The sequence below is a fragment of the Lagopus muta genome, chromosome 1, assembly GCF_023343835.1.
Source record: "Lagopus muta isolate bLagMut1 chromosome 1, bLagMut1 primary, whole genome shotgun sequence".
Taxonomy (NCBI): Eukaryota; Metazoa; Chordata; class Aves; order Galliformes; family Phasianidae; genus Lagopus; species Lagopus muta.
In genome coordinates, this window is record NC_064433.1 from 22,361,815 (window position 1) to 22,389,398 (window position 27,584).

Genomic DNA, 27,584 nt, shown 5'->3' on the forward strand with positions numbered 1-27,584 from the left:
CTTTGTTTGGTTCTCTTTCATTTTCAGATAGGCAAAACATCTTGTCTGCTTGTTCTGAATAAAACAAACCTACAATAACTTTTTATCCATCATAAAAAAACACTTTTTTTTTTTCCTTGGGGAAGTTTTCAGACTGAATGCCTTTTTACGCTTACCCAGATAAATATACCAGGCTACATTTTTCTCCTAAAGCTGTGAAAATCTCTTTCTCCCATTGGCTCCTGCAAATGCTCTGCCTGACATACAGGGGAGTAAAATTCTATGTTTTGAGCACAGAAGTGGAGTCTTCAGGTTTGTCTGGTATTTGTAATTAGATGTCCTCTGTGACTGCTACTTAAAATATATCTCAGTTTGTATGAGCTTGCATTTTAAGGTAGACCCAATTGGTTTTTTATTATGATTGGTATTGTATGTTCGCCTGTTTCTTTTATTCTGAAGCTTAATACACGAAATAGAACAATGATAGGGTCCTGTAATCAGAGGTTTGTTTCTAATACGTAAACCCTATGGAAAAAAAAAAAAAAAAAAAAAAGTATGGTGCTATACCTGCTTTAGTGCTTTGGTGCTTACATAGCTTTCTTTTCCTCTTCCATGTGTTCAGAGACAAGAAATTCAGTGCATGCTGTATAAAGAGATAACAGACAGTTTGATATGATGTTGGCTCATTCCATGTTTATTCTGTTTCACACACCATAAGCAAAGATGGTTAGTTTGCAGTGATTTTGGTGAGTTTTTAAAAGAGAAAGTCATACTGTTGCAATATTGGTAATCTTCCTTACCCAGACGTATTTCTACTGTGGAAAGACACTGTTTAAAGGGAAAATTAATTTTTTTTCCACATTGATTTCAAAGATAATTATCCTGCACACATTAAAGAAGGATGAAGTGTTTTAAAGAACTGTAATTCTAATTGGTAAATGTCACCAGCTGTTGCAGTTACTCTTACTTGTGTATATTCTTTTAATGATTACACTCCCATGCCACAAGATACATGAAAATATATTCACTAGGTGTGAAATTCCCATATGTCACAGCTTCAAGACTAGGTAAACAGCTCACAGATAAGGGGAGAGTTAACACTGATGAGAAATGCTATTTTTCTAGCTTTAGCTGTCTGCAAGACAAACATTGTTTTATTTACTAAAAGAATTGAACTAAAGGAAAAAAATGCATGAACCAGAGAACCAGCAGGTTTTAGCATTTGGTGGAAGATTCATTTTAGATTTGAATATGTATCTCCAAGAACCATAAATAAAACTTTCAATTATTAGATTATCTCCTTTGCCCACCTCTGAAATTTCAGAGAATTTCCCCATTTTCTCTCCAAATTAAAACTAGCCCAATCTCTGTAAATTTCCTACGACGTTTTAACTGTTGGCTTTCTTCTGTACTTTCGCGAATGAGTATCTTAAGGGACTCTGTGTAACTTCCAGTTATTCATCTCCTTAGTTTTGATTTAGTTTCATTTACAAACATCTCTGTCAACTTTTAGAGAAAAAGGCACTTTTTTTTTTTTAATGAATGAAATCCATTTATCTCTAACAGTTGTTTTATCTGTTGTCATTGTAAGTTTTTATTTCTGTGCTTATGATCGGGGTTTTGTAGTTCAGCTGTAAATATAAATTGTCTCAGTTACCTCTTAAGAGTTTCATGTTGGTAGCTACACGTACATGATAAGATTTTTACATGAAATTATCAATATAAATGCACAAAGCGTTGAAGTGTTGGGTGTGAGATTTGGAGATGCTGGAATCGTTAAACCAGGCCGTCATTCCAAATCCTTTATAAAACACACTGTGCTAAAGCTTACTGCAGAGACATTTGTTATAAAACTTAGCTTTCGTTTGCGTGCCGTGAACTGAGAAAACAAGCAACAACAAAAGCTGTTATGCAGGAGCAACATATACTTTTACCAACTTGCTGATATGTAAGTCTTTCCAAAGTGCTTGTGTTTGTCCTTGGTTCCTCCTATAGAGAACAGTGAATTCAGACCCACTCTGTGTGTGCTACCAGGAAAGAGGACATTACAGGCTGACAGGGTGAGGGTTTAGGTGAAATAACATTTTGTGCACAGAGAAGTCCAGAAGTCCCAGTTGGGCAGGAAAACGCAGCTACAGTAACCACCTAGCAGACTTGACATTTGGGCAGCCTTTCCTGACCTGTTTAAGAGTATGATATTAAAACTGTGCCTACTCCAGCATTCCTGCAGAACATGGATTGGTGCAAGAAGGGAAATATTTTAGTCCTTTCCTGTTTCCTAGTCATTCTCTGAGCTGACTGTGCCTCTGTTTCAGTAAAATGGGGTTACAGGTCTACTCTCAACCTAATGTTTTTGTGCCAATCTAATCATTTGCTTTTAGTGAAGTGCTTGAACTTTGAATGAGAATTAATAGAAGCTAACCTCAAACACGAAGTTCAGCTGTATGTTGAACACAAATGGCAACAAAACTGACTGAATGAAAAAGGAACTGCTTGACATTTTTTAACCCTTTTCTGAGTGTGATGGTAGCAGGGTCTGGACCATGAAGATGGGGTAGTTGTGGTAGCCTTGCTAAAGACAAAGGGGAAAATGTCCTAGTTTGCCATTGATGTTACAAGAACCAAGACTTCCTTCTTGGATCACATACTGCAGAGCAGATTTATGACTCCAAGCATTCATAAATTGTAATAAAAAGTGAACCCTTCTGAACTTGCTAACTCAAAATTCATAGCAGATTTACTAAATGCTGTCAATACATATGGAAACATTCTAACATAATCTCAGTTTTCATTAAGACGAAGTATGAGACTTTAAGACTTCTTATATGAGTATAAGACTTCTTATGTCTCAGCTGTTGCATGGTCTTTCTCTTTCCCTTCCCCACAACTCTATCTCTTTGTTTTATGTTTCCACAGAAACCAGGGATGGATTTAGCAGATACCTACATCATGTTTGTTCGACAGAACCAGGATATACTTCGAGAAAAAATCAATGAGGAAATGTATATAGAGAAGCTATTTGATGTAAGTAACTACCCTTGCAAGCTTTGCTGGTATCACTACTACACTAGAGGGAATAAGCTGCATTTTGATGATATTCAGCAAGCCATTAAGATGTTCTTCCCTGCTGATCGTTTTTTTTCCTTTGCTTTTTATTTTATTTACTGTCTTCAGCTAACAAGGGTGGCCTTTCTTTAAACACTGTATGCATGGAAATTTTAAGTGCTAGAAGGCAGAAATAAAAATGGTAGAAGATTGCTATCTAACATAGACATTTTTCCAATGTGATTAGTCTAATTTTATTCCATCTTTTGATTTTGAGTGTGTTAATGGAGAGAATTTGATTAGTGTGATTTGTGGACTCTATCACAGGGTTAATTTCTCTGAATAAAGAGCTTTTATATATTTCTGTATGTTCATGTACAGAAAGAAGCCAGTTATGCCATGTGCATCTATGGATTTGACGCAGTTCCGTGGAACAACTTTTAGAAATTTCACTGTTATTTTTACTTTAAGACTCTTAAGAACTTTAAGTTGACCATTCACTGAATTGTCAAACTTCTATTCAAAATTTTGATCCAGATTCTGCAAGTTCAGCATAATTCTCTTCATCTTTGAGGCTCGCACATAGTTAGCCAGCCTGTATTTTTGCACAAAATCAGCTCCTATAGCAGCTTCTACAGCTTCCCTCTAGCCATTCCTCAGTGTTGATGTGTTCCCTTTGCATTAGGAATGATCACCTACTCTACCAAAATTTTCTTTCTTCAAGGCTCTCCTAAAAGGCCATTTGCAACACTCTTAGATACATTTCTGCTAATGAGCACTAATTTATGTCTAGTGTCTCCTTTTCTAATTTGCCTGAAGCAGAATGTAGGTGGCTGAAATTGTATCTTCTACTTTTTAATAAATTCGAAACGCCATACATTTAAAATATCATTAAATTGAAAGCTATTTTATTATAAACTTGTATCAATTTACTTGACAATGATATTATTATGTAGGAAATCAAGCAGCAAAATAAGTCATCTTTGACACTGTGCAGTGCAATCCATTGCAAAACAAATTCTGGAACATAGTACACACTTTGAAATGTATTTATTTGTGTGTCGTCTTCTAAGTATTTTAGAAAGCTTTGCTGGCAGTTTCATTTAATTATGCAAGTTACAGCAAATGTTTTCATAACAGCAATTCACAGCCTTTACTGTGACACTGCAGTTGTGGCAGTCACAGAAGGTCCCATAACATAGACTCTCAGCCATGGTATGTCATGTCAGTGTTTGTTGTTTGTTAGACTGGGTGGTCAAAATGAGATTTATCTCTCAGATTTTAAATTTCCAGACACTTCCAGTCAGCTTTAAGGAAAAAAAAGAAAAAAAAAAAAAAAAGTATCATCTGTTTTAATAAGCTAAGTGCTAATATGTGTGAAAAGAATGATTTTATAAAAGCTTTGATGCCCTGCAGGGGTAGAAAAATTATCATCCATCCAGCTGGCACCTTCACAAAGTACTAAAACCATATTAGCAACTTCTGCTTCAGTTTGCTTTTGCACTGAATCTGCAAGCATATGTTTCATTTTCAAGTTTCTATTTTTTTGTTTTTCTTTGGGGTTATTTTTGCTTATGTTGTAATTTTCTGGATGTTAATAAAATTATGTGCCTAAGGCCAAGTCTAACACTTACAGGAGCGACCACATTGACTTTGTTGACGTAATGGAATTGGACCAAGCCACAGGCAATGTCCACAATATAAACTGAACAGGCCCAGAGAAGAGCCCTGAGAATTAGCAAGTGATCATCCATACTCTTATGTCGTGCATATAGCTCTTGGCATGATTTGGGTTAGGCCAACATGTAGTAACCCAAGGTACTATTGGGGTTCACATGGGCTGAGAGGGCCTCTCCCATGTGTTGCTTCAACAGTCAAACTTTCCAATGCTCATTTCTGTGCATATGCAAGCCATGACAGACCACTTGATTTTGAAAAACAAAACGGTTCTTATCCCCGTTTATTCAGTAGTATGCATCATATGCTGTCATGGCCAATCGTTAGTGCTGAAAAGGGAGGAGAGAAGACATACATAGTTCTTGAACTATGATGAGTATTTTATGTATCAAATATTTATCTGTATCTTATTAGTTATGTCAGTTTTGTATTTTTACATAAGAGCACACTAGGAGATATAATCAATGGGACAGAATCAGATAAACACAGGAAAAAAAACGTAAGCTCATAACATGCAAAAATTTAAAACAAAGGCAAATGGCTGTGTAAACTGTGTTAACTCACCTTTCTTGAGATTAGTTCTGGGATTTATAACACTGCAATTGAGCAAGAATTTGCCCATGAATTTTTGGAGGATTTTTTTTAATTAGTTGTGTAACAAAGCATAGATACTGTTTTATAAATTCAATCTTACCAAGTTATATTTCAGTAAGAAACACAAAATGAATTCAAATTTTTATGAAAATATACTTCAAGCCATTTGACTGACTGACATTGTACAAGGGCCGCCCTGAAAGCAATGTCTCATATTTTATTATGCTGGCCCAGGACATCAGAGGCAGATTGTGATGGTATGGCAGCAGAGGTTGAACCTTCCCACCAGTATCCCATGGTGTGTTGTTGGTGTCTGACAAATGGCGGCAGAGGGGCAGTCTGCCAAATGGTGTCTGACATGGAAGCGTGTGTGAGGGAAAAGTGTGCCATTGAATTCCTCCACATGGAAAAACATGGCATCCATTGACATTTATTGATGCTTGCTGAATGTTTGTAAAGACCAAACAGTGGATATGAGCACAGTGAGGTGATGGGAGGTGCATTTCAGCATCAGCACCAGTGCCATGAAAGACAAACCATGGTCTGGACAGCCACACGTAACTGTTATACCACAGAATGAAGAGTGTCTTGATTCAGCTCATCCACAGCAGATGGAGCTGAGTATTGTCTTCAGTGCATTGGAAATGATGGTGGCAATGTTGAAATATTGCAAATTTTGCATGATGTGGGTCCCATAAAGGAACAGAAGGAACACCGTATGCAAGTTTGTCAGGAGCTCGTGAATCAGTACAAAGCTGACAATTTCCTGGATTGCATCGTAACCAGTAGTGAGATGTGGTGTCACCACTATGAGCCTGAGTCAGAACAGCAGTCCATGGAGTGGTGACATGAATTTCTCATGAAAGGAGAAGTTCAAGATGCAGCCCTCAGTGGGGTGAGTGATGTGTGCTGACCTTTGGGATAGGAAAGGGGCAATCCTTCTGGATTTTCAGGAACCTGGACAAACCATCAATTCTGATTGCTACATCGCTACACTGACTAATGTGAAATCAGGCCAGAGAAGACAACCTTTCTCTTGTGACATGATAATACAAGGCCCTGTATCAGTTTCAAGACTGTGGAGCAAAATGGCCAAATGTAGCTGGACTGTTCTAATAGACCTACCATATAGTCCAGATTTGGTGCTTTCTGACATCCATCTGTTTGGGCCAATGAAAGATGGACTATGTGGGCAGTATTTTCCTAGCAAGAGTGCTATCATAGGAGCTGTGAAACAGTGGGCCACCTCCACTGGTGCAGATTTTTATGAGTGAAGCATGCAGGCTTCCATTCATTGCTGGAGTAAATGCATGGTTACTGGTGATGACTATGTTGAAAAGCAGTGTTTTGTAGCTGAAAATCTGCTCCATCAAGTAGTGTTATTGTGCTTTGTATCTGTTGTTTCCATGCAAATAAATAGGAGGCATTACTTTCAGAGCAACCTACATACATCACTGCTGTTTTCCCCTTAAAATATATAATATTATAAAATAAACCAGCTTAGCAAAATAAAAAATAAAAGTGCATTTGGTTCTTGAGAAGCCCAGAAAAGCATTGCCAAGCTTTGAAAAATATGAAAATATGAAAAATATGAAAATTCAGAACAGAATTTAACTTGTGAAGTGAATCTTTACCTGTGAGAGAGATGCCCATTTTTTTTCTGGAAACTTTCGAGAAAGACTGGGCTGCAGGATTTTCTCTGCACAATTTTGAGCCATTTCTGTGCTTCAGTGGATTTAATTGTGCAGCAGAATAAAGGTGTTTTTTTGTTTTTTTTTTCCCTTTCCCGGGAATTACTTGGCTTCTGGTTACATTTCATTATTACTTTCTCTAGAAGGGGTATAGACAGGGACAATATGGCTTGGTTCTCCTGGTAGCACCACTCACAGGTCAGCATGCCATTGTCTTCTCATCTTTAGTCACCAGATTTAGAGTCACAAAGAGTTATTTGCTTGGTCATTTTATGTAGGACTTCTTTTGTTCTGTAGTGGTCCTCTTCCTAGTATCAGCTGGGAGCTTTACCTACCAAAACTCCTTCCCATCCCAGGAATTTACGGCATATTTTTCCTATCATCTGTAGCAGTTTATAGTTGTGCATTTTTTTGCTTGGTTGTTTGTTTTTAGCACAGCAGAACTTAAAGAGCACTCGCAAGGTTTTGTAATATGTTGTACCTGTGGAAGATCTACAGTATTTCTGGCTTAAATGTCTGTTCCATGTTCATGACATGATTTAGTGGAGGGTTGTTAGAGTTAGGGTAGTATGGTTAGGTTGCCCTTGGACTTGATGATCATTTCCAACCTGAGCAATTCTATGATTCTATGATTCCTGAAGGCTTAATTGATTCATATGAGTTCTTCCAATCTCATATGCCGCCAGTGCAATCCAAAACAATGAATTTACATTGGAGCAAGTTTGCGTCTCTAAAAAACTCAAAGCAAAAATTTTCTAACATTAATGCTGCAGTGACCCAGGGAGAATCAGTGCATGGCAACTAAATTATGTGTTTATTTAATGATTTAGACTTTTAATTCAAGATAAAAGCATCAGCCACTGAAACTTCTTTATTAGACCAATGCATTATTTTTCAAATAATTGGTAACAAAATATTTTAGAAACAGTTACACTTTTAGCATTTTTCAAACACTGGTTCAAAAATTATTTTCATAAAAAGCTGTTAGAGTAATATTTAGTGAATGAGAAAATGAAATATTTAACTAGAATTACACAAACCTACGATAAATCTAAAATGCTACTGTTTTGTATGAGCCCCCTCTTATTTATAAAGATAATCTACCTCCTCAATGACGTAAGAACATTTGTGCTGCCTATCACAGAGCAGTGCTCTGTATCTGATCACAAAATTGTCAGACGTAAAAAATATCCATCTGTAAATTCACATGTAGTCTGGTTCAGCGCTATTAAAATTGGAGGAAGTTCAGCCATTGACTGCAAAGAGGCAACATTGTGTCCATAAATATGTCAGGTTATCATCACTGCCTAGATTTATATTCATGTTTCTACTTGAATTATTCAAAGGGGACTAATTCATGTTTTTGAGCATTTTAAATGACACTATATTTATAAATTAAAAACACATCTTAATTTGTCTAGCAAGCTTCAGCTTATAAAAGTAGCTTTGTATAGAACACTGCGTAAAACATTGATGGAGTTCTTTCTTCAGGAATGTAAAGTTCTCAAGTGTTTCTTGGGTAGATTCTAACTTTCTTCTACTTTTTGCACCTAAAGTATGACAAACATTGTATGAACACACACAAACAAAAAGTATAATTTCAAATATTTTCCCTTCAAAATAGTTTTATTTGCCTTTAATAACTTTATTTTATAGACTGCGTTTGTGTTGAGTCTCTAATGAAAAACTTAACAGGATAAACAGATGTACAATTCTAATTTTATTGGCTATATATGTGATGATATTTCTATCCAATAATTGATTGCTACTTTAAGAATAAAGAATTATTTATGAGAACAATTTAAACCCATCAGTGTTCAACCACTGATACAACTTGAAAGTTTTTACACTGATGCAAGCTTATCACAAATACAGCAAAGTAGTCAGAATGCTAATAATCATAGATCTAGTAATCACTGAATCACCAAAGTTGGAAGAGACCTCCAAGATCATCCAGTCCAACCATCCACCTACCACACATATTTCCCACTAAACCATGTCCCTCAGTACAACATCTGAGCAACTCTTGAACACCTCCAGGGACAGTGACTCCACCACCTCCCTGGACAGTCCATTGCAGTCCCTGACCATCCTTTCAGAGATGAATTTTTTCCTAATATCCAACCTACATCTCCTCTGGCACATTCTCTCCAGTCCTATCACTAGTTATGTGGAAGAAGAGGCCGACTCTTGCCTCACCACAACCTCCTTACAGGCAGTCATAGAGAGCTAGAAGGTCTCTCCTGAGCCTCCTCCTCTCCTACTTAACAGTCCCAGCTCACCTTGCAGAGGTCAGCGCTGGCAAGCAAGCCTCCTGATTGCCTTGTCAGTGATGACACCTGTTAGCAATGTTGACTTCGGCCCCTTAACCCTGTCTCTTGTGGGTGTCAGACTGGCGTGGTGTGACTGAACAGTCCTGTTGGCCTCACAGGGGCTACTCACATCTGTGCCTGTTCTGGGATCTGTGGCCTCACACAGCAAGTGCATGGATGTTGGTGGTGAGGATCATATACAACTTGCTTTGGAGTACTGAGACCAAACATCTTTGTTAGCTGTATAAATGCTTAAGCACTCCAGATTTTCACAGCTGCTTTTGGCTTTTGTATTTCAAAAGATCAGACTTTAAGTGATGTTTTTTTTTTTTAAAGAAGCTTGTACGTCATCAGCAATGTGAACTAAATGTTGGTAGTGTTTCCTTATCACAACCACTATTTTCCTTTTCTATTAGTAGGAAGGGATGGATTATTTAAGTTTGGTGATGTACTTGAGGTTATTTGAGGTAGGAATTATTCTCCAAAGATTACTGTGTTACTTACTTCATTCTCTGCCTACATGGAGATATAAAGTACTTAACAGATTAATTTCTTTGCCAACATACCTGCTAGGACGTTTTTAGCAAATGCTGCACTCAACTGCATTTGTTTAAGTCTTCCCACCTTTTACCAATGTTTTAAAAATGTACAACTGCTTCTCCCTGGCACATGAGTTAACCTTGGGCTGGTGGTGCACAGCTAAGAGAAACGCATTTTACACGCGAGCTTTCTGTACAACCAACTCTTTGTGCTGCTCATGTCTACCTCAAAAGCAACGTGAGTGCAGTATTCAGTATTCAACAATGTTCTATCAGAAAAACTTCAACGGTGACTTTTTTCCCATTCTCAAATTGCTTCCTGTCACATTAATTTTAATAAGTCATCTTACCTTACATTATTATGTAATTATTTGCAAGTGTATAATCTGACAAACGCTCTACTTTTTGATCTAGGTTCTGTGCCAAGGCAACTTGGGCAAGTTAAGACTAGGTGGAAGTGGTTGAAGACCACGTTTGAGTCATAAGCTGTGTTTGTATTAAACTGAGAAATATGAGAGGACCGTGCCTAATTACTTAAGAGACTCAACAAAAAATGGATTGTAGCTTGTTGATCTTCTCATTTCTTTGATAAGTCAGAATAATCTTCAAGAAATATGTGGCCTTCTTTCTCGGATTCTTGAAATTTGATCACAGTGTAAAATTGTCCTTTGGCACAAGCCCAGAAATACACATCTTTGCATGATGCACCTGGACATATGTGGCAGGTCTGGTAGAATCAGCTAATTAACAACACAGGCTTAAACAGGCACCTCATCTGGCAGTGTAGTTAGTTGCCTGATGGTGCTCAGCAGGATTTGGTAGTGCTTTTTATTTTTCTATCCTAATGGTCTGCTGCCCACCTAATTTTGCCTTATTGTCAGCCACTACTTACCGCAGCTTGAGGCCCTCCCAGGAGGCTAAATTATTATCAAAGGATTAGGGAGATGTAGCCTTGCAGCTCTGACATTTCTGATTACTTGTCTATGCCAGAACACTAATTAGCTGTGACTAATTAAGAAAAATGTTCCTGCCATAGAAAACCATTTAAAAGAACTGAGAAGTAGAAAAGCAATTGAAAAGCTGAGCAGTGCTCAGATTTTCCGATGGTCTTTAGATTTTCACCAAAGTCTTAACTCACCTTTAATTATGTCTAATATTTTACAGGGAAAATAGAAATCTCTTGATATGAGAACCACTCTGCAGCTTTTGCTTCACTGAGGGAAATTCTGGTCACTTTAAAACAGTTTGTCACGTCTTTTTCAGTAAAAGAATTTTACAGAAAATTGTTGGCAGTGTCACCAAATTTGGACTGGAAAAGTATTATATTAACGTGCTGAAATATCTGAATTTCTTCTCCAAGATGCAAAGAGCATCTTGCAAATTTACTTTCAAAGTCTTTTTAAAGTTCAATAAATTATTTCTGGTGATTTCAAGAATATCCATCTGGGTTTTTTTTGTTTTGTTTTGTTTTTTTTTAGTGTAGAAATCTCTGCAAACAAAAAGTGGTTCACTCGAAAGCTGAGAAAATATAATTCCCATCTGATTTCATGTATTATAGAAGTTTTCTTTCTTTCTTTCTTTCTTTCTTTCTTTCTTTCTTTCTTTCTTTCTTTCTTTCTTTCTTTCTTTCTTTCTTTCTTTCTTTCTTTCTTTCTTTCTTTCTTTCTTTCTTTCTTTCTTTTTTTCTTTCTTTTTTTTCTGTGATATGCCGAGAAAAGGAGTGCCTGCTCTTGGAGGGTGCTGATTATGCTGCTATCAACACAGCCAAGCTCAGTACTGTTGAGCTCAATAGGACCACAACACACTTAAGGCAAGGCATGTGCTTCAAAGTTTGCTGCTTCAGGATCAGAATATTCAGCACTTTGTAAACTGTTCCACAGCGTAGCCGAGAGTGTTTTCTCTGGAGGAAACTTTTACACAATGGCTGCGTTTGTGATGCTTCTGATTGGATTCATTTTCCTGCTTCTTCAGTTTTGATTCTGTTTGTAATTTCTGAGTTTCCGTCTTGTTACCTGTCCAACAGCTCAAAAAATAGCCAAGTGCTTTTCTCTAGGACACTGCGTACCCCATAACTCAGTCTGCATTTGGTATTCATGGAATAGATGCCTGCCACCCTTTTCACACTAATGTAATCATATTATTTAAATCTTCCCAGCAGGAGAGTAAGAATCTATGAAATAAATATTCTGATACCTTACTAAAAGAGCTCTTGCTTTTAGGGTATAAAAGGGAAAGAAAGAACTGTTTTTCAGGACACTGAATCCAATATCCTGATACTCAGTCCTACCCTCTGATTTCCCAGAATTCCATGAGAAGGTCACTTTTTATTTGCAAAAAGGGTAAAATGTAAATTGCTGTACAAAGGCAATATAAAATGTGGATCCTGATTCAAAGCAGGAAGACAAGAAGATAAAAAATCCCAAATTCAAGATTTTAAAGCCAATCTACTTTTTTTTTTTTCCTGAGGGAATTGTATCATAGACAGAGGTGGAATCCCCAGGTTTTTCGCTTGTTTTGGCGGGAGAGGCTTTAGCACTGGGAGCTTGCAGTGCAGTTTCCCCATAGACGTCTTGGTCTGTACTGTTCAGACATTTATTTAATGTAGTTAAATGCATCTATCCATCACTCACAGTATCCATTCACTAAAAACAATAACAAATTCTATCAAATAAAAGAGAACTCCTTCCAACATCCAGGCACAATTTAGTCCTTTAACCTTTTTATCCTGCTAGGCACAAAGTAGCAGCATCTCATTCCAGGCACTGCATTTTTTTTCTCTTATCTCAACGGCTTGAAATGTGTCTAGCAACTTAATGGAATCAATTGAGCATGGCCTACTATAAAAATATAAAACAGCACTGAAACTTTAGATGAGTCTGTCAGTAAGTGTTAACTGTGGCAGTAGCTTTCACATTCTACGCAGTCAAGAGAAATCAATAAGGATTGTACCATTTATATTGTCTTATCTAATGTTTGTTCACCATGAAGTGCCAGGCACAAGCACCATCTAGGGAATATTGATTTCTTGATGTACTGTAATTCACACACATCCAAACAGCAGGAGAACCATGAGGTTTCTGAAACCCTGCGTGCAAGTCTGATATTTTTACTTGTTCTTCATTTGGGTTAAGCTTAGTTTAAAAAACAAAATCAAGTAAAACACTATTGAAGTGTTCACAAATAGACACACAGCCGCATTGCTGACCTCGGGACAAGAAAGATGGTGATAGGAAGTATGAGAATAATCTTGTTTTATTAAAATCGGTTGGATGTAACAGAAAGAGGTTGCTAAGTTGTAAATCAAACCAGCACCAGGTGAGGCTGCTGCAGAGTGCTCCAAATCTGCTGACAAAGTTTGTGAGCCATCAGTGAAAGGAGCTTCATGCCAGGTTTATCGAGGGGTGCTGAGGCTTACACACTGATGTTCATGTGCAGAAGTTTTGAGCTACACAGAGATCATGTCTTTTAAATATTTTCAAGTGTTTTGTCACGTTTTCTTACCGTACACGGTGTTGACGGTCCTTTAAACTACATTGTACCAAAAGCAGTCACGGTGTGCAAGACAAGCACCGCAAGTATTGAGTAGAAAAATCAGCTCAAAAGAAAAAAATATATATATACAGCCCCACTGTAAAATCTGCGTGGCTGAAAAAGTGCAATGGAGTCAGAGATAGATTGAAAGGAAAGCAGGCACCTGTTCAATCCAAGGACACTGTGTAGGAGGGAAGGCAGAGGAGGCAGGCTGAGGCTGTGCTCTGTGTGGGCACTGCCCCATGTGCTCCCAGGCCTTGTGCCCGGCAGAGGAGTGGCTGCATTGCCGTGCATCTCTCTGCCAGCCTCACAGCTGCAGCCAACCCCATTGTGTGCTGCTGCAGTGCTGTGCGGGGTAAATGAGTGATGAGCCAAGGCTGCTGGGGTGGGGAGGAATAAGCTGCATGTGGATATTCATGTAGGGGAACCCCCTGTTATTTTAAAGACTCTAATTAAAATACGTACTTGTATTTAACCTGAAGCAGGAGTTTATGTGGAAGATATCAGGGCAAGAGCTACTAGCATGAAGGGGGTACCCAAAAGCTGTATCACAGAGGGTAGTCCAGAGTTGGTCCACCTGGCATTTGGTGCTTGGCACACAGGTCTCGCTCCAGGGATTTCTCCAGAAACCCAGGATGGCCAGGCAGAAGCAGGCATGGTGCCTCAGTGACCTGCCTTACAGGTGGACTGAACGGGGGTCTTCAACCTTGGTAATGCTACTCGTGCATTTAGCTAAATGCTATGTTTCCACAGCTGCTTGCATTCCTATGGTTTGTAAAACTAAAGCTTGTATAGCAAGAGGTTAGTATTGTAATGATGAAAAAACTTGGTCATTTCACACTATGTTCATTTGTTTATTTTGAGGATCCAAGCTGGTTTTCATTTCAAAGTCATTCAAGTGATGTTCCCCATTCTGTGCCTTGGAGGATGTTTGCAGATACACCCAAAGTGCAACACAACACAGTGCAGAGAGACTTAACAGTTTGCTCCAGAGAGTTTTAGCACCAGAATAACCTATGGAAGTACTGTTCACAAGTAGACTGCATCTCCAGAGCGGAGCGGGCAAACTGTTTGTGCTGTTAGTCTCTTGTGGTCACGAGCATTATGTTAGTGCCTGGTGTTTAAAATCAGAACAGTGACATTACATATGTCCAGATAAGGAAGGGAGTTCTGTATGTCTAATTCTGCAAATTTCCAGTTTCCCTGCACATCCACCATATGTGAAGAAGCCAGAAAAAAAAAAAAAAAAGCAAAGGTCAGGAGCATTACAAAGTAGAATAAATATTGTATGCAATGTATGGAGAGTTGAGGACTGTATATTTTGTAATAAATACGTATATTTATTTGTGAATTGGCAGCAATTCCATAGCAACTAGTCAGCTTCTAATTATAAGCCTTTTTTTAAGCAGGAAAAATTTACTTTCCTCCTGAAAGATACACTTTTTGTACATCAGAAATGTTTTGCTATTACAGGAAAATAAGATGGAGGGAAGGGGAGGGGAAGGGAGGGGAGTGGAGGGGAGGAGAGGAGAGGAGAGGAGAGGAGAGGAGAGGAGAGGAGAGGAGAGGAGAGGAGAGGAGAGGAGAGGAGAGGAGAGGAGAGGAGAGGAGAGGAGAGGAGAGGAGAGGAGAGGAGAGGAGAGGAGAGGAGAGGAGAGGAGAGGAGAGGAGAGGAGAGGAGAGGAGAGGAGAGGAGAGGAGAGGAATGATGTGCTTTGTGCACATTCAAAATCAGCAAACTAGGGAAATCTCAGTCCTGATCAATGTATCACAAGACATACGGTTGAAATAGATCACAGTATGTGGTTTCTTTCTCACTTCTCCTTTCCTATTGCATGTAGCTGGAATTCTAGTCTGTGAACATTTTTGCATATCCCAAAATTGGATGTTCAAAGTTCAGCTCAATATTTAAGACCCATGGGAGGAAGCAAAATATTGAAGCTTTTGTAGCTTGAGACACTTTCAGGAAGATGGCTTGGTAAGTGCGACATAGCATTAGAACCCTAATATAGTGGTGGGGAGGAAGAGTTGTGCTTCAGTGGCTTGGTGAAAAGAAGGAGCATGTGAGGGAACAGGAGGCTTGAGACCATGACGGCAGAAATGAGTGACATGGCCATAAGGGAACTTTTGGACAGCTTCTTGATGAAAATATGGGAAGGAATTGACATGAAATGGGGGACTGTAGATAAATAGTTTATTTGTGTTAAACTTAATATTGATTTAGTCATTTGTGGTTTTTAGATCCAGGTCTTTAAACATCTGATTTTTAGTGTAGGGAGAAGGCTTCATTTGTTTGTGCAGCTCGCTAATGCCATGGTTCCAACAAGGTTCACTCCAGTTTTCCACTCATGCTTAGACTCATTTTTATTCTTTTTTTTTTTTTTTTTTTTAATGAATATTCCTAGAGGGAAAAAAAATAGGAATTGCAAAAGTAGTAGAAGTAGTAACATGGTGATCCCCAAAAGCAGTCTTATTCTCCTAGAACTTTCTGAGCACCTAAGAAAATGCAAAGATTAGCCCTGAAACCTTCCGGATTTGATGCCTGCAAATTAGAGGATATATTGTTTGATGAAAGAATGCATTTAAGTTTCAGTATTTGTGTTAATTACAAATATTATAAATACTGTAAATAATAAAACAAATGTGTCCCGGATATAATATGGACAAGAAGTGTAGGTGAAGAAGTGCTTGAGCATTGTTCATGAGCTGGAGATAGAATTCTGACTCTGCACAGTTGTAATGTCAGCTTTCTCCCGATATTTATTATAATAATGTTGAAACACTGGAGGGGAAAAAAAAAAAAAAAAAAAAAAAAAAAAAAAACATCTTGCATGGGACTCCCAGAGAGGCAAAATTCTGAGCTTTCAGGTTTTTTGGGGGATGGTACCATAAACTATGAGGATGCTCAGAATTATACCTAACTCAACATTTTGTGTTGTAAGAAGTCACGTTCTTACAGAGCTGGAGGGGCTGGGGCTGTTGCTGAAGGGCATGGGCTGGCACCATGAAGCCACCCGGAGCTGATAACAAAGCAGGAAAGCTCTAGTCTGAGACCTTTTTCTTTTCTGGGGTTTCCCAACTTCTGTTCTTTCAATTTCCTGATCACTGAAACAGTAGTCCTCGTTGGAAATGAAACTGAAAAGTGCCTCACAGACTGAGCCACGTTTACAACCAGTGCAACCCAGCAAAAAAAATTCATTGGGGAAGTAATTTGTTCCTCCCAGTAAAATCACAGAATCACCAAGGTTGGAAAAGACCTAAAAGATCATCCAGTCCAACCGTTCACCTATTCCCAACAGCTCCCACTAAACCATGTCCCTCAACACAACATCCAGCCTTTCCTTGAACACCCCCAGGCTCGGTGATTCCACCACCTCCCTGGGCAGTCCATTCCAGTGCCTGACCACCCTTTCTGAAAAGTAATACTTCCTCATGTCCAGCCTGAATCTCCCCTGCCGTAGCTTGAAACCATTCCCTCTGGTCCTATCACTGATGACACACAAGGGATTTTGGGAAGGTACTGCATCAAGTCAACAAGGTCTGGTCTCTCCAGAAGAAAAAAAAAGGTTATTTTAACAAGTTCAGAAATCATCTGTTCTGAGAATTTGAATCGATGGGGTGAGAATAGAGTACAAGCAAAATTTCTAGATGCAAATATGTAATTTTTATTGTCTGTCTACCTTTAGTTGCCTCAGCCTTCTGTGGTTTCTCAGGCTTTCTAATCAACAGGCTACTTAAACCTGAGGGAAGAGCAGTAACACCTTGTGCAAAATTACTTTGTTGTTGTTCTTACTTAACAACTAAATATTTTTAATTTCTGTATAAATTCAAAGATATTTTGAATGTTAGCTCCTACTTCTGACTTTATTTCTTATTGTGTTGTTCCTGGATGTATTTAGAAGATGCAGCCATTTTGCAGAGCACCTTCTGATGTGCCATTCCCCAGTTTTTTTGCGGGACACTCTGAGAGCTCTTCAGTGTTCAGATGAAAATACTCAGTTATGTGGATGATGGTTATACATAGACTTGAAAATACAGCCGTAGCTTCTAAACCTTGGAGTGTTTTCAAAGGCACTATAAATAAAGTTGGTTTCACTCATTAGCATTAGCACTTAACAAAGGACATCAGTGTGATTGTTCATAGCTTGCAAAGAGGGAAATAAATTTTGAATCTTAAATTAGGAACTTGTTTCTGACTTTTGCTGTTTGCATTTCAAAGGAATAAGTTATCTATTCCTACAATTTTTAAATGTTGTGATGTTGCTTAATATGCTATTATTACTAACTGTTAAAAAGTTGGTAAAAATGCTATAGAACTACGGCCACAGGAGTTTAAGCACTTAAATTTTGCTTGCTTAAAATATATCTTCCGTGTTGTAGCTTGTACTGCCTTTGAAGTGCAGTCTCTTCAGCAAGAATACGTGGTTGTTGTTCCTTGGAGGAAATGTAGAGCCAGAGGAAGTAAAAACATCCCATTGTCACTTCAGCGACTCAGTTCCAAACAGAATGAGGTAAAGGCTTTGGAAGGAAGATAAAATGTGGTTCCTAGAAAAGCTGTTCCCCTGCCATATTCAGCAGAAAAGGCATTTCAACAGTTCCCATTTATCAAGAACAGCTAAGATAGAGGAGCTGAATGGGGTCCTGTGTATCAGATGCTAGGAATACCAGGCCTAGGAGGAGTGAGGCATTGTGTGTTGGTACGTATTGAGCCTCCTTCCAGGTGGCAAACAGCTGTACCTTTTTATCAAACTTCAAAAATAAATCTGAAGTGCTTGCTTTCAGCCGAGAAGTGTTATATTTAATTGAAGCGTTCTGCAGACGTGATAGCTCAGGCACCCGGAAAGATGGTGAATATTGAATATATTTGTTTTGTGTTTCAACCAGTCAACAGTATAAAGAAATTCCTTAACTACTTCTCTTTAACTCGCCTGAAGAAAGCACGGTATGTTGCTAAATCGCCTTTCACCGGCCCTGCCGAGAAACAACTTTAATCCTTGTTAGAAAATTGCAGAGTCTGGGCTGGACAAAGAGCTCCTGCCCGGCGCATTGTGAGCGCGGGAGCGGGGCGCGGGGAGCCCTTTACAGCTGCGTGCCTCCAGCCTGCCTCAGCTGGACTATTTAGGCCAGGAGGTTTGTCAATCCCTCCCCACAATGGGGAGAGTTTTTCAGTGCCTGTAGCCGTGCCGAGCCCCGTTGGGGATCAATGCTGGCCATTCAAGCTGCACCCTCTTTCATTGCTTTGGTTTGTTAATTTAAGACTAAAGGTCCGCCGAGGGGGTTTAGGGTGTTTAAGAAAGCTGATGAACTGTTTAAGAAATCTGATGAACTGAGAGCGTTTATAGCCCTGGTGTGGCAACTATTGGCACTGAGGGAGCTGTGTCCTTGTTGACCCTCTTGTTATTAAAAATGCACAAGTGCTGCGCTTCTCAATATTTCAGCACTCTTTCATTGTCAATACCACCTTCTGAGCCCTTCAGCTTGTTGCTTGCTCTAAAGATCTTCTTAGATTGGGTTTGAAAACTTCACCTTAAACACTAGATTAGACTGATGTTCTGTTTTCCGTGCTCCTGTTGATTTGTTGAACCTTCCCAGGGCTGGAAAGCAAGTAGCAGCTTGATGGGGAGACGGGCTGCTAATATGATTTACCAGTCTACAGTCATGCACAATAAGTGTGAATAAATACAGGGGTCTCACAGAGTCAACCCTAGCCTTTCCTTTTCTCTTATTTTTTACTTCAAAAGAGGTATCTCAGGAAAATGAAGAGAGTAATGCATGCCCTTACAGGAGCCGGATGAGCTATGAATAAAAGGAGGAGGGGAACGGGGAGGCAAACATATTTTTGTTAAAGTGGTTGGCCGCTGTTATGTGCCAATGTGCAAAAATTGTATAACACACACTTTTTGCAAAAAATATGGTACCAGTGCTGTATCATTGGCACCTGCCAGCGTCCTCCTGTCCTTCCACTGCTATCGCTATTAGCAAAAAAGTGACTTTTTTTTTCCTTAAAACCATCTGGAAGGATTTTTTTCAATTGTTACTACTTAAAAACAGCATAGTAAAGGTCCATTGTCAGAGTGCCGAGCCTTGTGAGTTTGCAATAGACTTCCACGGATGCACCCCTGCCTCTCAGACGTTGTCAGAGGTTGTCTCAAGGTTGTCAGAATGCACACCCTTGGAGTCCACCTCTGAGAGACATCGCCAGTGCTGTGTGTTTTAGCAGACTCCAACAGAAGTAACAGTGAGATATTTACCTTCTTTTCTTAGGGAGTGCAGCAGATGTATGCTCCTGCAGCTTCGGTCTGCCTGTGTGCACAACACTCAGAGGTATAAGGCAGTAGTGAATGGGAATTCTGACCACAAGTACCTCTTTCTAGGAGAACACAAAAAATACTCTTGATTGGATTTTTATTTAAAATTAGTCTTCAAAATAAGAGTGCATATTTTTCTAACAATTCTTATTTTGTTTTTTTCTGTGCAGTGTATGTGTTCAGAGGAGCAACATACCATAGTATCACTTCACAATCATTGAATTAACCATTTTTACTCACAGTTTAATATACTAAGAGTAGTCAGGAAAACGTGCTATGTTATCTAACTCACAAATTTGAGAAGCAAAATTACTCCCCTCCAGTTTCTTAGCTTTCTTCTCGGCACAAGTATATCACAGATATATATGGAGAGTCTAATTTGAACTGCATCCATCTCAATTAAGTTATCTGGCTGGGCTTTAAAACACATTTAGCCAGGAAACGGGGCCTGGCTCTGTGCTCAGTGATGCGTCAGTGGGGGCAACCGGTGATGGGATTTTCAGCCCTGCCTGGAGTTTGATCGTATGAGCAACTTCCATCTCTTCTGCTTACCACCACTCATTTGCTGCAAAACACACTGTAGCTGTTATTGGATTTCTTATTTTGTTGGTTTTTTTTTTTTGTTTTTTTTTTTTTTAATAGAAGAATATCATTGCTGAGAAAACACTACTACTACAATCATCCTCTCTGCACTGATTATTATCAACGACTCTAGAGTCTTAGTGATAATATAATAGTTGGGCCTCAGCTTTTTGCAGACAAAGGTGGAATGCTTGGTATACAAATTCTCATGTTGATTAGATCAATAGAGTTCATGGAGTGAATCAGCTCAACTGTATATTGTTTTCCAGACATCTGTATGCGCACAACACCTGTCATCTCAGAGCTGCCACTTCCTAACAACTCTGACACGTTAAAAATATTTTGCAGGTACATATGAAGGAAAGCAAAACAAGCATGCATGTAACCAGTGAAATAATACAAATCGTACGACAATGCCAATCAGGGATTAAAAGCCAATATTATACATATCGGTTCCATATTTTACTTGTTAAAACAAATCACTTTTATGAAACGTGCAGTCTGATGCTAAAGGTGTGTATGGCGTGTTTGCTCACTTCAATGCCATGACAGTAAATAAATTGGAGAAAATATAATTTATTTCCATTGGTTGGTAATTAAAATTTATTTGAACACATTAAATAGAAATAGAAGTCAGTATTACATGAAAATCTTCTTTCTTATTTCAAACTTACCCTAAAACTGACGGCTATGATGAAATGAGACTTTGTTTCCAGTAAAGAAAAAGTATTTATATGTACTTACGGTATTTAAAACTTTTCCCAGGCAGCTTTTCTTTTGATTAAAGAATTCTAGTTTTATTTTCTGTTACTTCCTGTACAAGTGATTTATCCTCCCTGTTTTCCTTACATATTTTATTTTATTCATGAGTGTAGAAATGGCTAACGAGACATGTGAGAGCCTTCTTTTTAATTATTTTGCATACCTTGTAAAAAGGCTGTGTTTTAGAACGTCAAATCTCCTCTTTTTTGCATACCTATGTTTTTTCTAAAGACACGGGAAATCACATTAGAAAAGGACATAAGCCTCTTCCCTGTGGGGAATGTGAGTAGAAACCGAGCTACTACACAAACTCTTCTAATCTCACTGCTAAAATGAAAAAAAAAATCCCTTTCTTTTTACAGTTTGACTAAATGACATCTGGTTGGTATTTTACAGGAGTGGGAGGCAAATGACTGCAACTAAGTTTAGTAAAATCTCTTGTAATCCAGTTAATGGGGAAGAACTTCTATAGTAGCTATTTAGAGCTGAGCATTTTTTTGCGGTAACATAGACACCAGCAGCAGAGAGCTCATTCTTGCCACAGCCATTTGTGGAGCTTTGAGTGAAAACATGCCCATGCCTTCGATATGAAAAGGAAATAAGGTAGGCTGCTTTTATAATCAGTGATTAACATGAAACAAAACCAGAATGTGCTGATCTTGAGAGGGATGAAGTGTTGTTTTGACCCCACATAAATACAATTTCCCCGTATTTCTGAAAACGTTCCATAATAAAAGATGTTGAAGAAATCAGAGTCATTATTCTGTTTGATGCTGTTTTCTGGTTTGTATCAGGAAATCTAAGTGTAGCAAAATCTTCCCCAGGATGTCAACCTACCGGTTTTTCCCTTGCTATTTAGCTCATATAAGTGTGTACTTAATGCCCATTCTCACTGACAGATAGCTGAGCACATAACACTGTTTTTCTTGAAAATATTATAGCTGAAAAATAAAATAGCAGTTGCTAATTCATGCAAAGAACAGTCTGGGTCAAGTTATTTGATTTCTTGCTGACCTGCGCAATTCTCTTAATGGGAAATTATATGATTGTTGACTTCAAGTGCTGATCTGTGATCATTTCAAAGTGTTTCATTACCTCGCATTACCAAATCTGTTAAATGAATAATTCAGGGTTGTTTAGTGTTTTTGTTTGTTTTTTTTAATCCTCTTTTTCAGCAATGGTATAGCGGCTCCATGAAGGTCATATGCATGTGGTTGGCTGATAGATTAGACCTTCAGCTTCACATCTACCAGCTGAAGACTCTCATCAAGATCGTTAAGGTAAATGAAATGTATTTGAGTTACACTGACTGAAGTGAGGCATTAGCAAGGATATATTGGGTCACCCAAAAAGTTGAAAATTGTGAAATAGAGCCATTGATTTTTGTAGTTTTGCCATTTTTTCCCCCACAGTTGATACAAATTTGAGGAGAAAAACATTTTATTAAAACTTCTAATGTTAGTTTTTATGTGCGCTGAGAATTTTCAACCATTCTGGCCTCAGTGACAATTCCAGTGAATGTTAATAGGTTTCTGCTAGCTGTTCAGTAATACTATCCAGAATTCTTAATTTGTACTGATTTTTTTTGTTGCTTTTTTTGTTATTTTACTGTAATGATCACAAAAGCTGTTTTTCTCCATTTTTTCCACACTCTGAAAAAATAACCATTCTTTTTCTTAGGCACATGTGATTGCTAGGTTCAAATGAAAAACAATATTCAATACGTTAGATGCCATTTTCTAATCTTTCATGCTCTGGCATCAGTATCAGTTGAAATACCAGTTCCTCCAGTCCAATCTTGTCATTTACACCGGCCAATGCAAAATTTTTCTGAGTGAAGTGCAAAAGAGTTTGCAGTGGGCAATTACGGGCTACCTTACCATAAAAGAAAGTTCTTTTGTAACTCACTTTTAAATATATTAATGAATACTCTTAGGAAAGAGAGAGAAAGCCATTTCAGTACTTTTTCCTAGGAGGTTCTGTCTTGTTTAAATCTGAACATCCTTGTTATGTGTGTGAATGTGCAATAAGTGCCTGCTGTCAGTGACAACCTCCATTTCTCCAAATGATTTTCTAGTGAAGTTCATGCAAGACTGTTAAATTGGGGGAAATTTGACCTGTAAGCACTAGCATTGCAACTGGAATTTTCACTATTCACTTGTTTTAAAGAAGGAGGAGGAGGAGGAGGAGATGGCGATGATGAAGAAGAAAAAGGGGAAGAAGAAAAGATTATTAATAATTATTAAATTATTATTAATATTATTAATAATATTATGCCTCCCTGAGCCACCCAAGCTCAGCTTTGCTGTTTCTGACTTTGACCAATATCCCTGGGAATAGGATTTGGCTCTTCATTTTATTGCATGCCAAGGTGGCAAAAGCAGTTTGCTGTTTGTGGCTGGAATTAATGGCTTTTACGAAAGGTATAAGGCTCTTTTCAAGTGGCAGGAAACAAGCTGTGCCCAGTGTGATGAGCAGATTCAAGCACACCAGTAAAATATAACTTGAGAGTTTAAAGGAAAATAATTAGTCATTAATTGTAAAGTAGAGATAAATGAGCAGCACTGGCAGCTGACCTTGGTTCTGTGCCTGGCACACAGGTTAGCTTCATTCACATGAAGCATGCATCCAGTGGCAGTGGGATCACAGTGGCTGCAGCAGTAGCCTTTCTGTGCCTCTATGCATGTTTACTTTGCACGTATGTTCCATGTGTCTTATTCCATAGCACTACCTGCAGATACAGGAGGTTGAAGAAAGTGATGTTAGTTTGTAGATGGTGTTCTGGTCAATGTACTGGAAGGTAGAAAGCCTTGACTGTCTGTGGAAGGTAGCAGAACTGGAAGAACTAACCCGGTGCAGAGGCCACTGGGAAACAAGCAGTGTACAATAAGAAGCTTTCAATGGAGCAGCCTCAATCAGGACAGGCAGCATTCTTCCAAACCATCGAGCAAATGGAGGCATTACTCTGTTTGCCTTTGGCAAAATTGGTAGTCTGTGTTGTCTCAGCAGCTCTGGAAAATATTTAAACTTTTAAAAATAATAATTTAAAAAAAAAAAAAGAAGAAGAAAGTCATTCTTAAGGTCAAGAAATGGTGGGTGATTGTTCCGTGTTTGGACACAGTGAAGGTGGTGGCATCGTTAAGAGTGGCCAGAGGAAGACTGCTCATTCTCATTAGATCCAAGATGGAGGGATGCTGCATAAAGGCATCTTTAGGTGTCTGAGACACATGCAGAAGGACATGACTAAAGAAAGGTCAAGGACCAAGAGAGAAGTTGGGAAGAAATGAAAAATTAAACTTGTAAGTGAACATTATTATCCTGCAAAAGTATGTCAAGAGAAGAGCAATGACTGAACCCAAGAGTGCTGGCCTAAGAATGGGAGGAATACATTGTAAAACAGAAAGAAATTGTTGTAGGACTTGTTAACAGCATAAAAGGAAATTGAATGTTCAGTGTTACAAAAAGGGACTGCAATGGTGGCACTTGAAAAAGACCAGGCAGAGTACTCACAGAAGTGTGCGAGCAAAACATAAGCTGCATCCATTGACACTGAAGCTGACCTGAGAAAGTCAAATAAATCTCAGTTTCAGTGATTCAGACAAGGTTTAAATAATCATCATAGATATAGCGACAGAGAAAAAAAAAATTCTCCCAGCTGAATGCTACCCATTTTGAGAGGTGTCTTTTGCAGTTCTTTGAAGTATGGAGTGAAACAAGATCAGCTTTTTTCTCCTTTCTTTTTTTCTAGGAGTTGTGCACAACCTCTTCCAGCAGAGGAATTGGCCTGATAGCTCTTAATTGTTTTCCATTTTCTTTTCCCTGTAGTCTCTTCCATACACACTGAGAACTCATATTGTAAAAGGCTTATCCTTCTTAAGCTTTGTAGGGTAACTTGGGAAAGGTTGTTACAAACATATTACTGATAACAAAATAAGAAGGTAGAGTAGGTGGATCTCCATGTGCTCAGTGAATCAGTAAATACAACCATTTTATTCCCAACACTCACTGAATAATCAAACAAAAATATCATACCTGCTGGTTCATAGGAAGGCTGCTTACCAAGGAAACAAAACTTTGCCAAGTGGCAAAAAAAAAAAAAAAAAAAAAAAAAAGATGTAGACAAGTTTCAAACTGTAGGTGAGTAAATTAACATTGTAAATTAATGTAAATTAACATTGATTGCAGTAGGCACCTGAGAAACTTTCACATCTTAGAATATAGAGAATATAGATTATAACCTAAGATTTAATTTATTTCTCTACCTTTGGTGCATAAATGTAGAGATAAATGCAAGTGGAGTTATAGTTTGAGGAAAGTCAGACTTCTACATTTACTGTGAAATGACAGAACCACCTGTAGACAGGTTCACATTGCAGTTTGCAGTGAGAAAGCTTCTTGATTGGCTTCTTATTGTATAAATTAGACAAAAGGAAGTTACTGAGAGGTCTGCATGCAGTTATAGAACCATAGTACAAAACACAGTCTCCTAAACAAATTACCATCCAAGTGTGGCTTGAGGATTCCTTGTGTTCTTAGGATGAAACAAAGTGGTCTTGTTTACCCTGATATGATTTTATGCAAAGTTATGCCTGCAAAATGTTATGCTCTGAGCCCATTGGCAGTATTTCTGCTGTTGTCATTAGCAAAGGCAGCACCATTGATAGACAAATATGTAGAAAGTGTCCATGGAGGACTTGAGTATGTAGGCAGAAACTGATGCCCAAGAAAGATTTCTGTTTCCCAAAATAGCGCTCAACAGACAGAAGATGACAAACATTTTCCAAGAATTAAAAAAAAAAAAAAAAGAAGACAACATTGTCATATTGATGACCATTGGCTTGAGCACTGAAGCAAAACTTGTCAAATAGCGGAGTTCTTTGAAGAATGTTGACGATTTGTTGTAGCTGGAATTGTTTTCTGTGGATCCAGAGTCACTGTCACTGGCTGCTGCATTTTCAAGTTGAGTAAGTCACTTTGAGTCTGTCCTTTTCACAGAGTTCAAACTAATATAAAACATGGTCTAGAGGGAGGTGTCCTTGCCTATAGCAGCAGGGTGGAGCTGATCATCTTAAAGGTTCCTTCCAACCCAAGCCATTCTATGATTCTGCAATTTTTTAATTTAAGTTAAGCTTATAGAAACCTCACGTAGTGCAGAAGCTAAAACAACACACATCTTTTGCAAACTCTACACGATAGATCCATAAATGTAGGAGGAACAGCATTACTCTGCTGGCATGCTTCACCAGTGTGCAGTAGAAGATTCCTCATCCAATTCAGGATGTTTTATTTCTGCCACAGAAAACCTACCGAGACTTCAGATTGCAAGGTGTGATGGAAGGAACGCTGAACAGTAAAACCTATGACACTGTCCACAGCCGTCTGACCGTGGAGGAAGCCACCGTCTCAGTCACAGACGCAGGAGGACTTCAGGGCATTACGATGAAAGACAGTGATGAAGAAGAAGGATGATAGTGTCTCACCACGTGTTTGGGATGCTGGGGTGGTGGTTTGAGGGTGGGGGTTGTCTACGGTTTAGGATTCTTTTGGTAACTCGTCCTTGTAGTCGCGTTTATAGTTTTGCCTTATGACATAGGCGCAGAAGTGTGATTTGCTCACTTTTTAAAATACTGAAAGCAAGATTATCAGAGGAAAAGTGCCAAGGACTCTTTGAGAACAAAGGTTGTAGCATATTTTAATGTATAGCTTTGCTTAGGGCTGCAAGAACACTGGCATGGAGTTTGAGTTCCACTTGTGATTATGTTTCCTCCCTTTTTGTTCGTTGCCATTTGTTCTTGTATCTCCATCGAATATTGATGTCCTGTGCAGAAAACAAAATGTGTGGCTCACTTACAACACAACTATACAGGAAATCATTCTCAGAATAAGTCTGCCCTAGGTAAAAGGAAAAAGTAAATAGTGTCTTTTCAGGATGACGCTTTGTTTACTTTGTGTGTGTGTGTGTACTTTATTTTACATTATTATGTGATGTGCATTAAAAATTTTAATTTAGGTTCTTTGTATCTTAAGGTTGGTATGTAAGTGGTAGGACTTCAAGGACAGTCAAACCCATACACACTACTTAGGAGTGCCGCTGTGTCTGTCCATTTTGCAAGTTTAAAGATATCGTGTTGGATGTCAGTAAGCTTGCCATCAGTGTTTCTATTTCTGTAAAAAATTTCAGGCAATAAGAACACATTTTGTCGTGAACACTTCTGTATTTATCCAAGTTTGTATAGAATTCTACAATTAAAATGTTTTCAATATTTCAAACCATTTGAATTGTCGTATGGATTCCTCAAGAGAATGAGCTTTCTTGAAGGATCATATTTTGTGTACAGGGTGGTTTATCACATGGTTTATTTAGCAGATATAGCACAAATATCCAGGGACACAATGGCTCTGTAAAGAAGAAAAGCAAACAAAAACCCATACTGATAGATGAACAGACAGTGCTTGCTGCCCATTTTCCCATGCCTTCAGTGTGAGATAGAAAGAATTCAAATTTTTCTAAACCCAAACTCACAACTGGTAGAAAACTCAAGTTTGTTTGGTTTTGGTTTTGTT

General features: G+C 38.4%; 1 protein-coding gene across 10 annotated transcripts in view; it reads left to right on the forward strand.

The window, feature by feature from the left end:
- The window catches only part of CADPS2 (calcium dependent secretion activator 2), a 303,802-nt gene extending 276,509 nt beyond the window's left edge, over positions 1 to 27,293 (forward strand). For 9 of the 10 annotated variants that reach the window (XM_048934391.1, XM_048934396.1, XM_048934388.1 and 6 more), the window contains 3 exons: positions 2,896 to 3,003; positions 22,196 to 22,300; positions 26,319 to 27,293. In XM_048934391.1, the coding sequence (XP_048790348.1) occupies positions 2,896 to 3,003; positions 22,196 to 22,300; positions 26,319 to 26,489 (384 nt within the window). In that variant the 3' untranslated portion in view covers positions 26,490 to 27,293. Of the gene's footprint in view, positions 1 to 2,895; positions 3,004 to 22,195; positions 22,301 to 24,768; positions 25,834 to 26,318 lie in introns of those variants that run through there. The other variant, XM_048934392.1, reaches the window with a different exon arrangement.
- Positions 27,294 to 27,584: the final 291 nt, after the last annotated feature.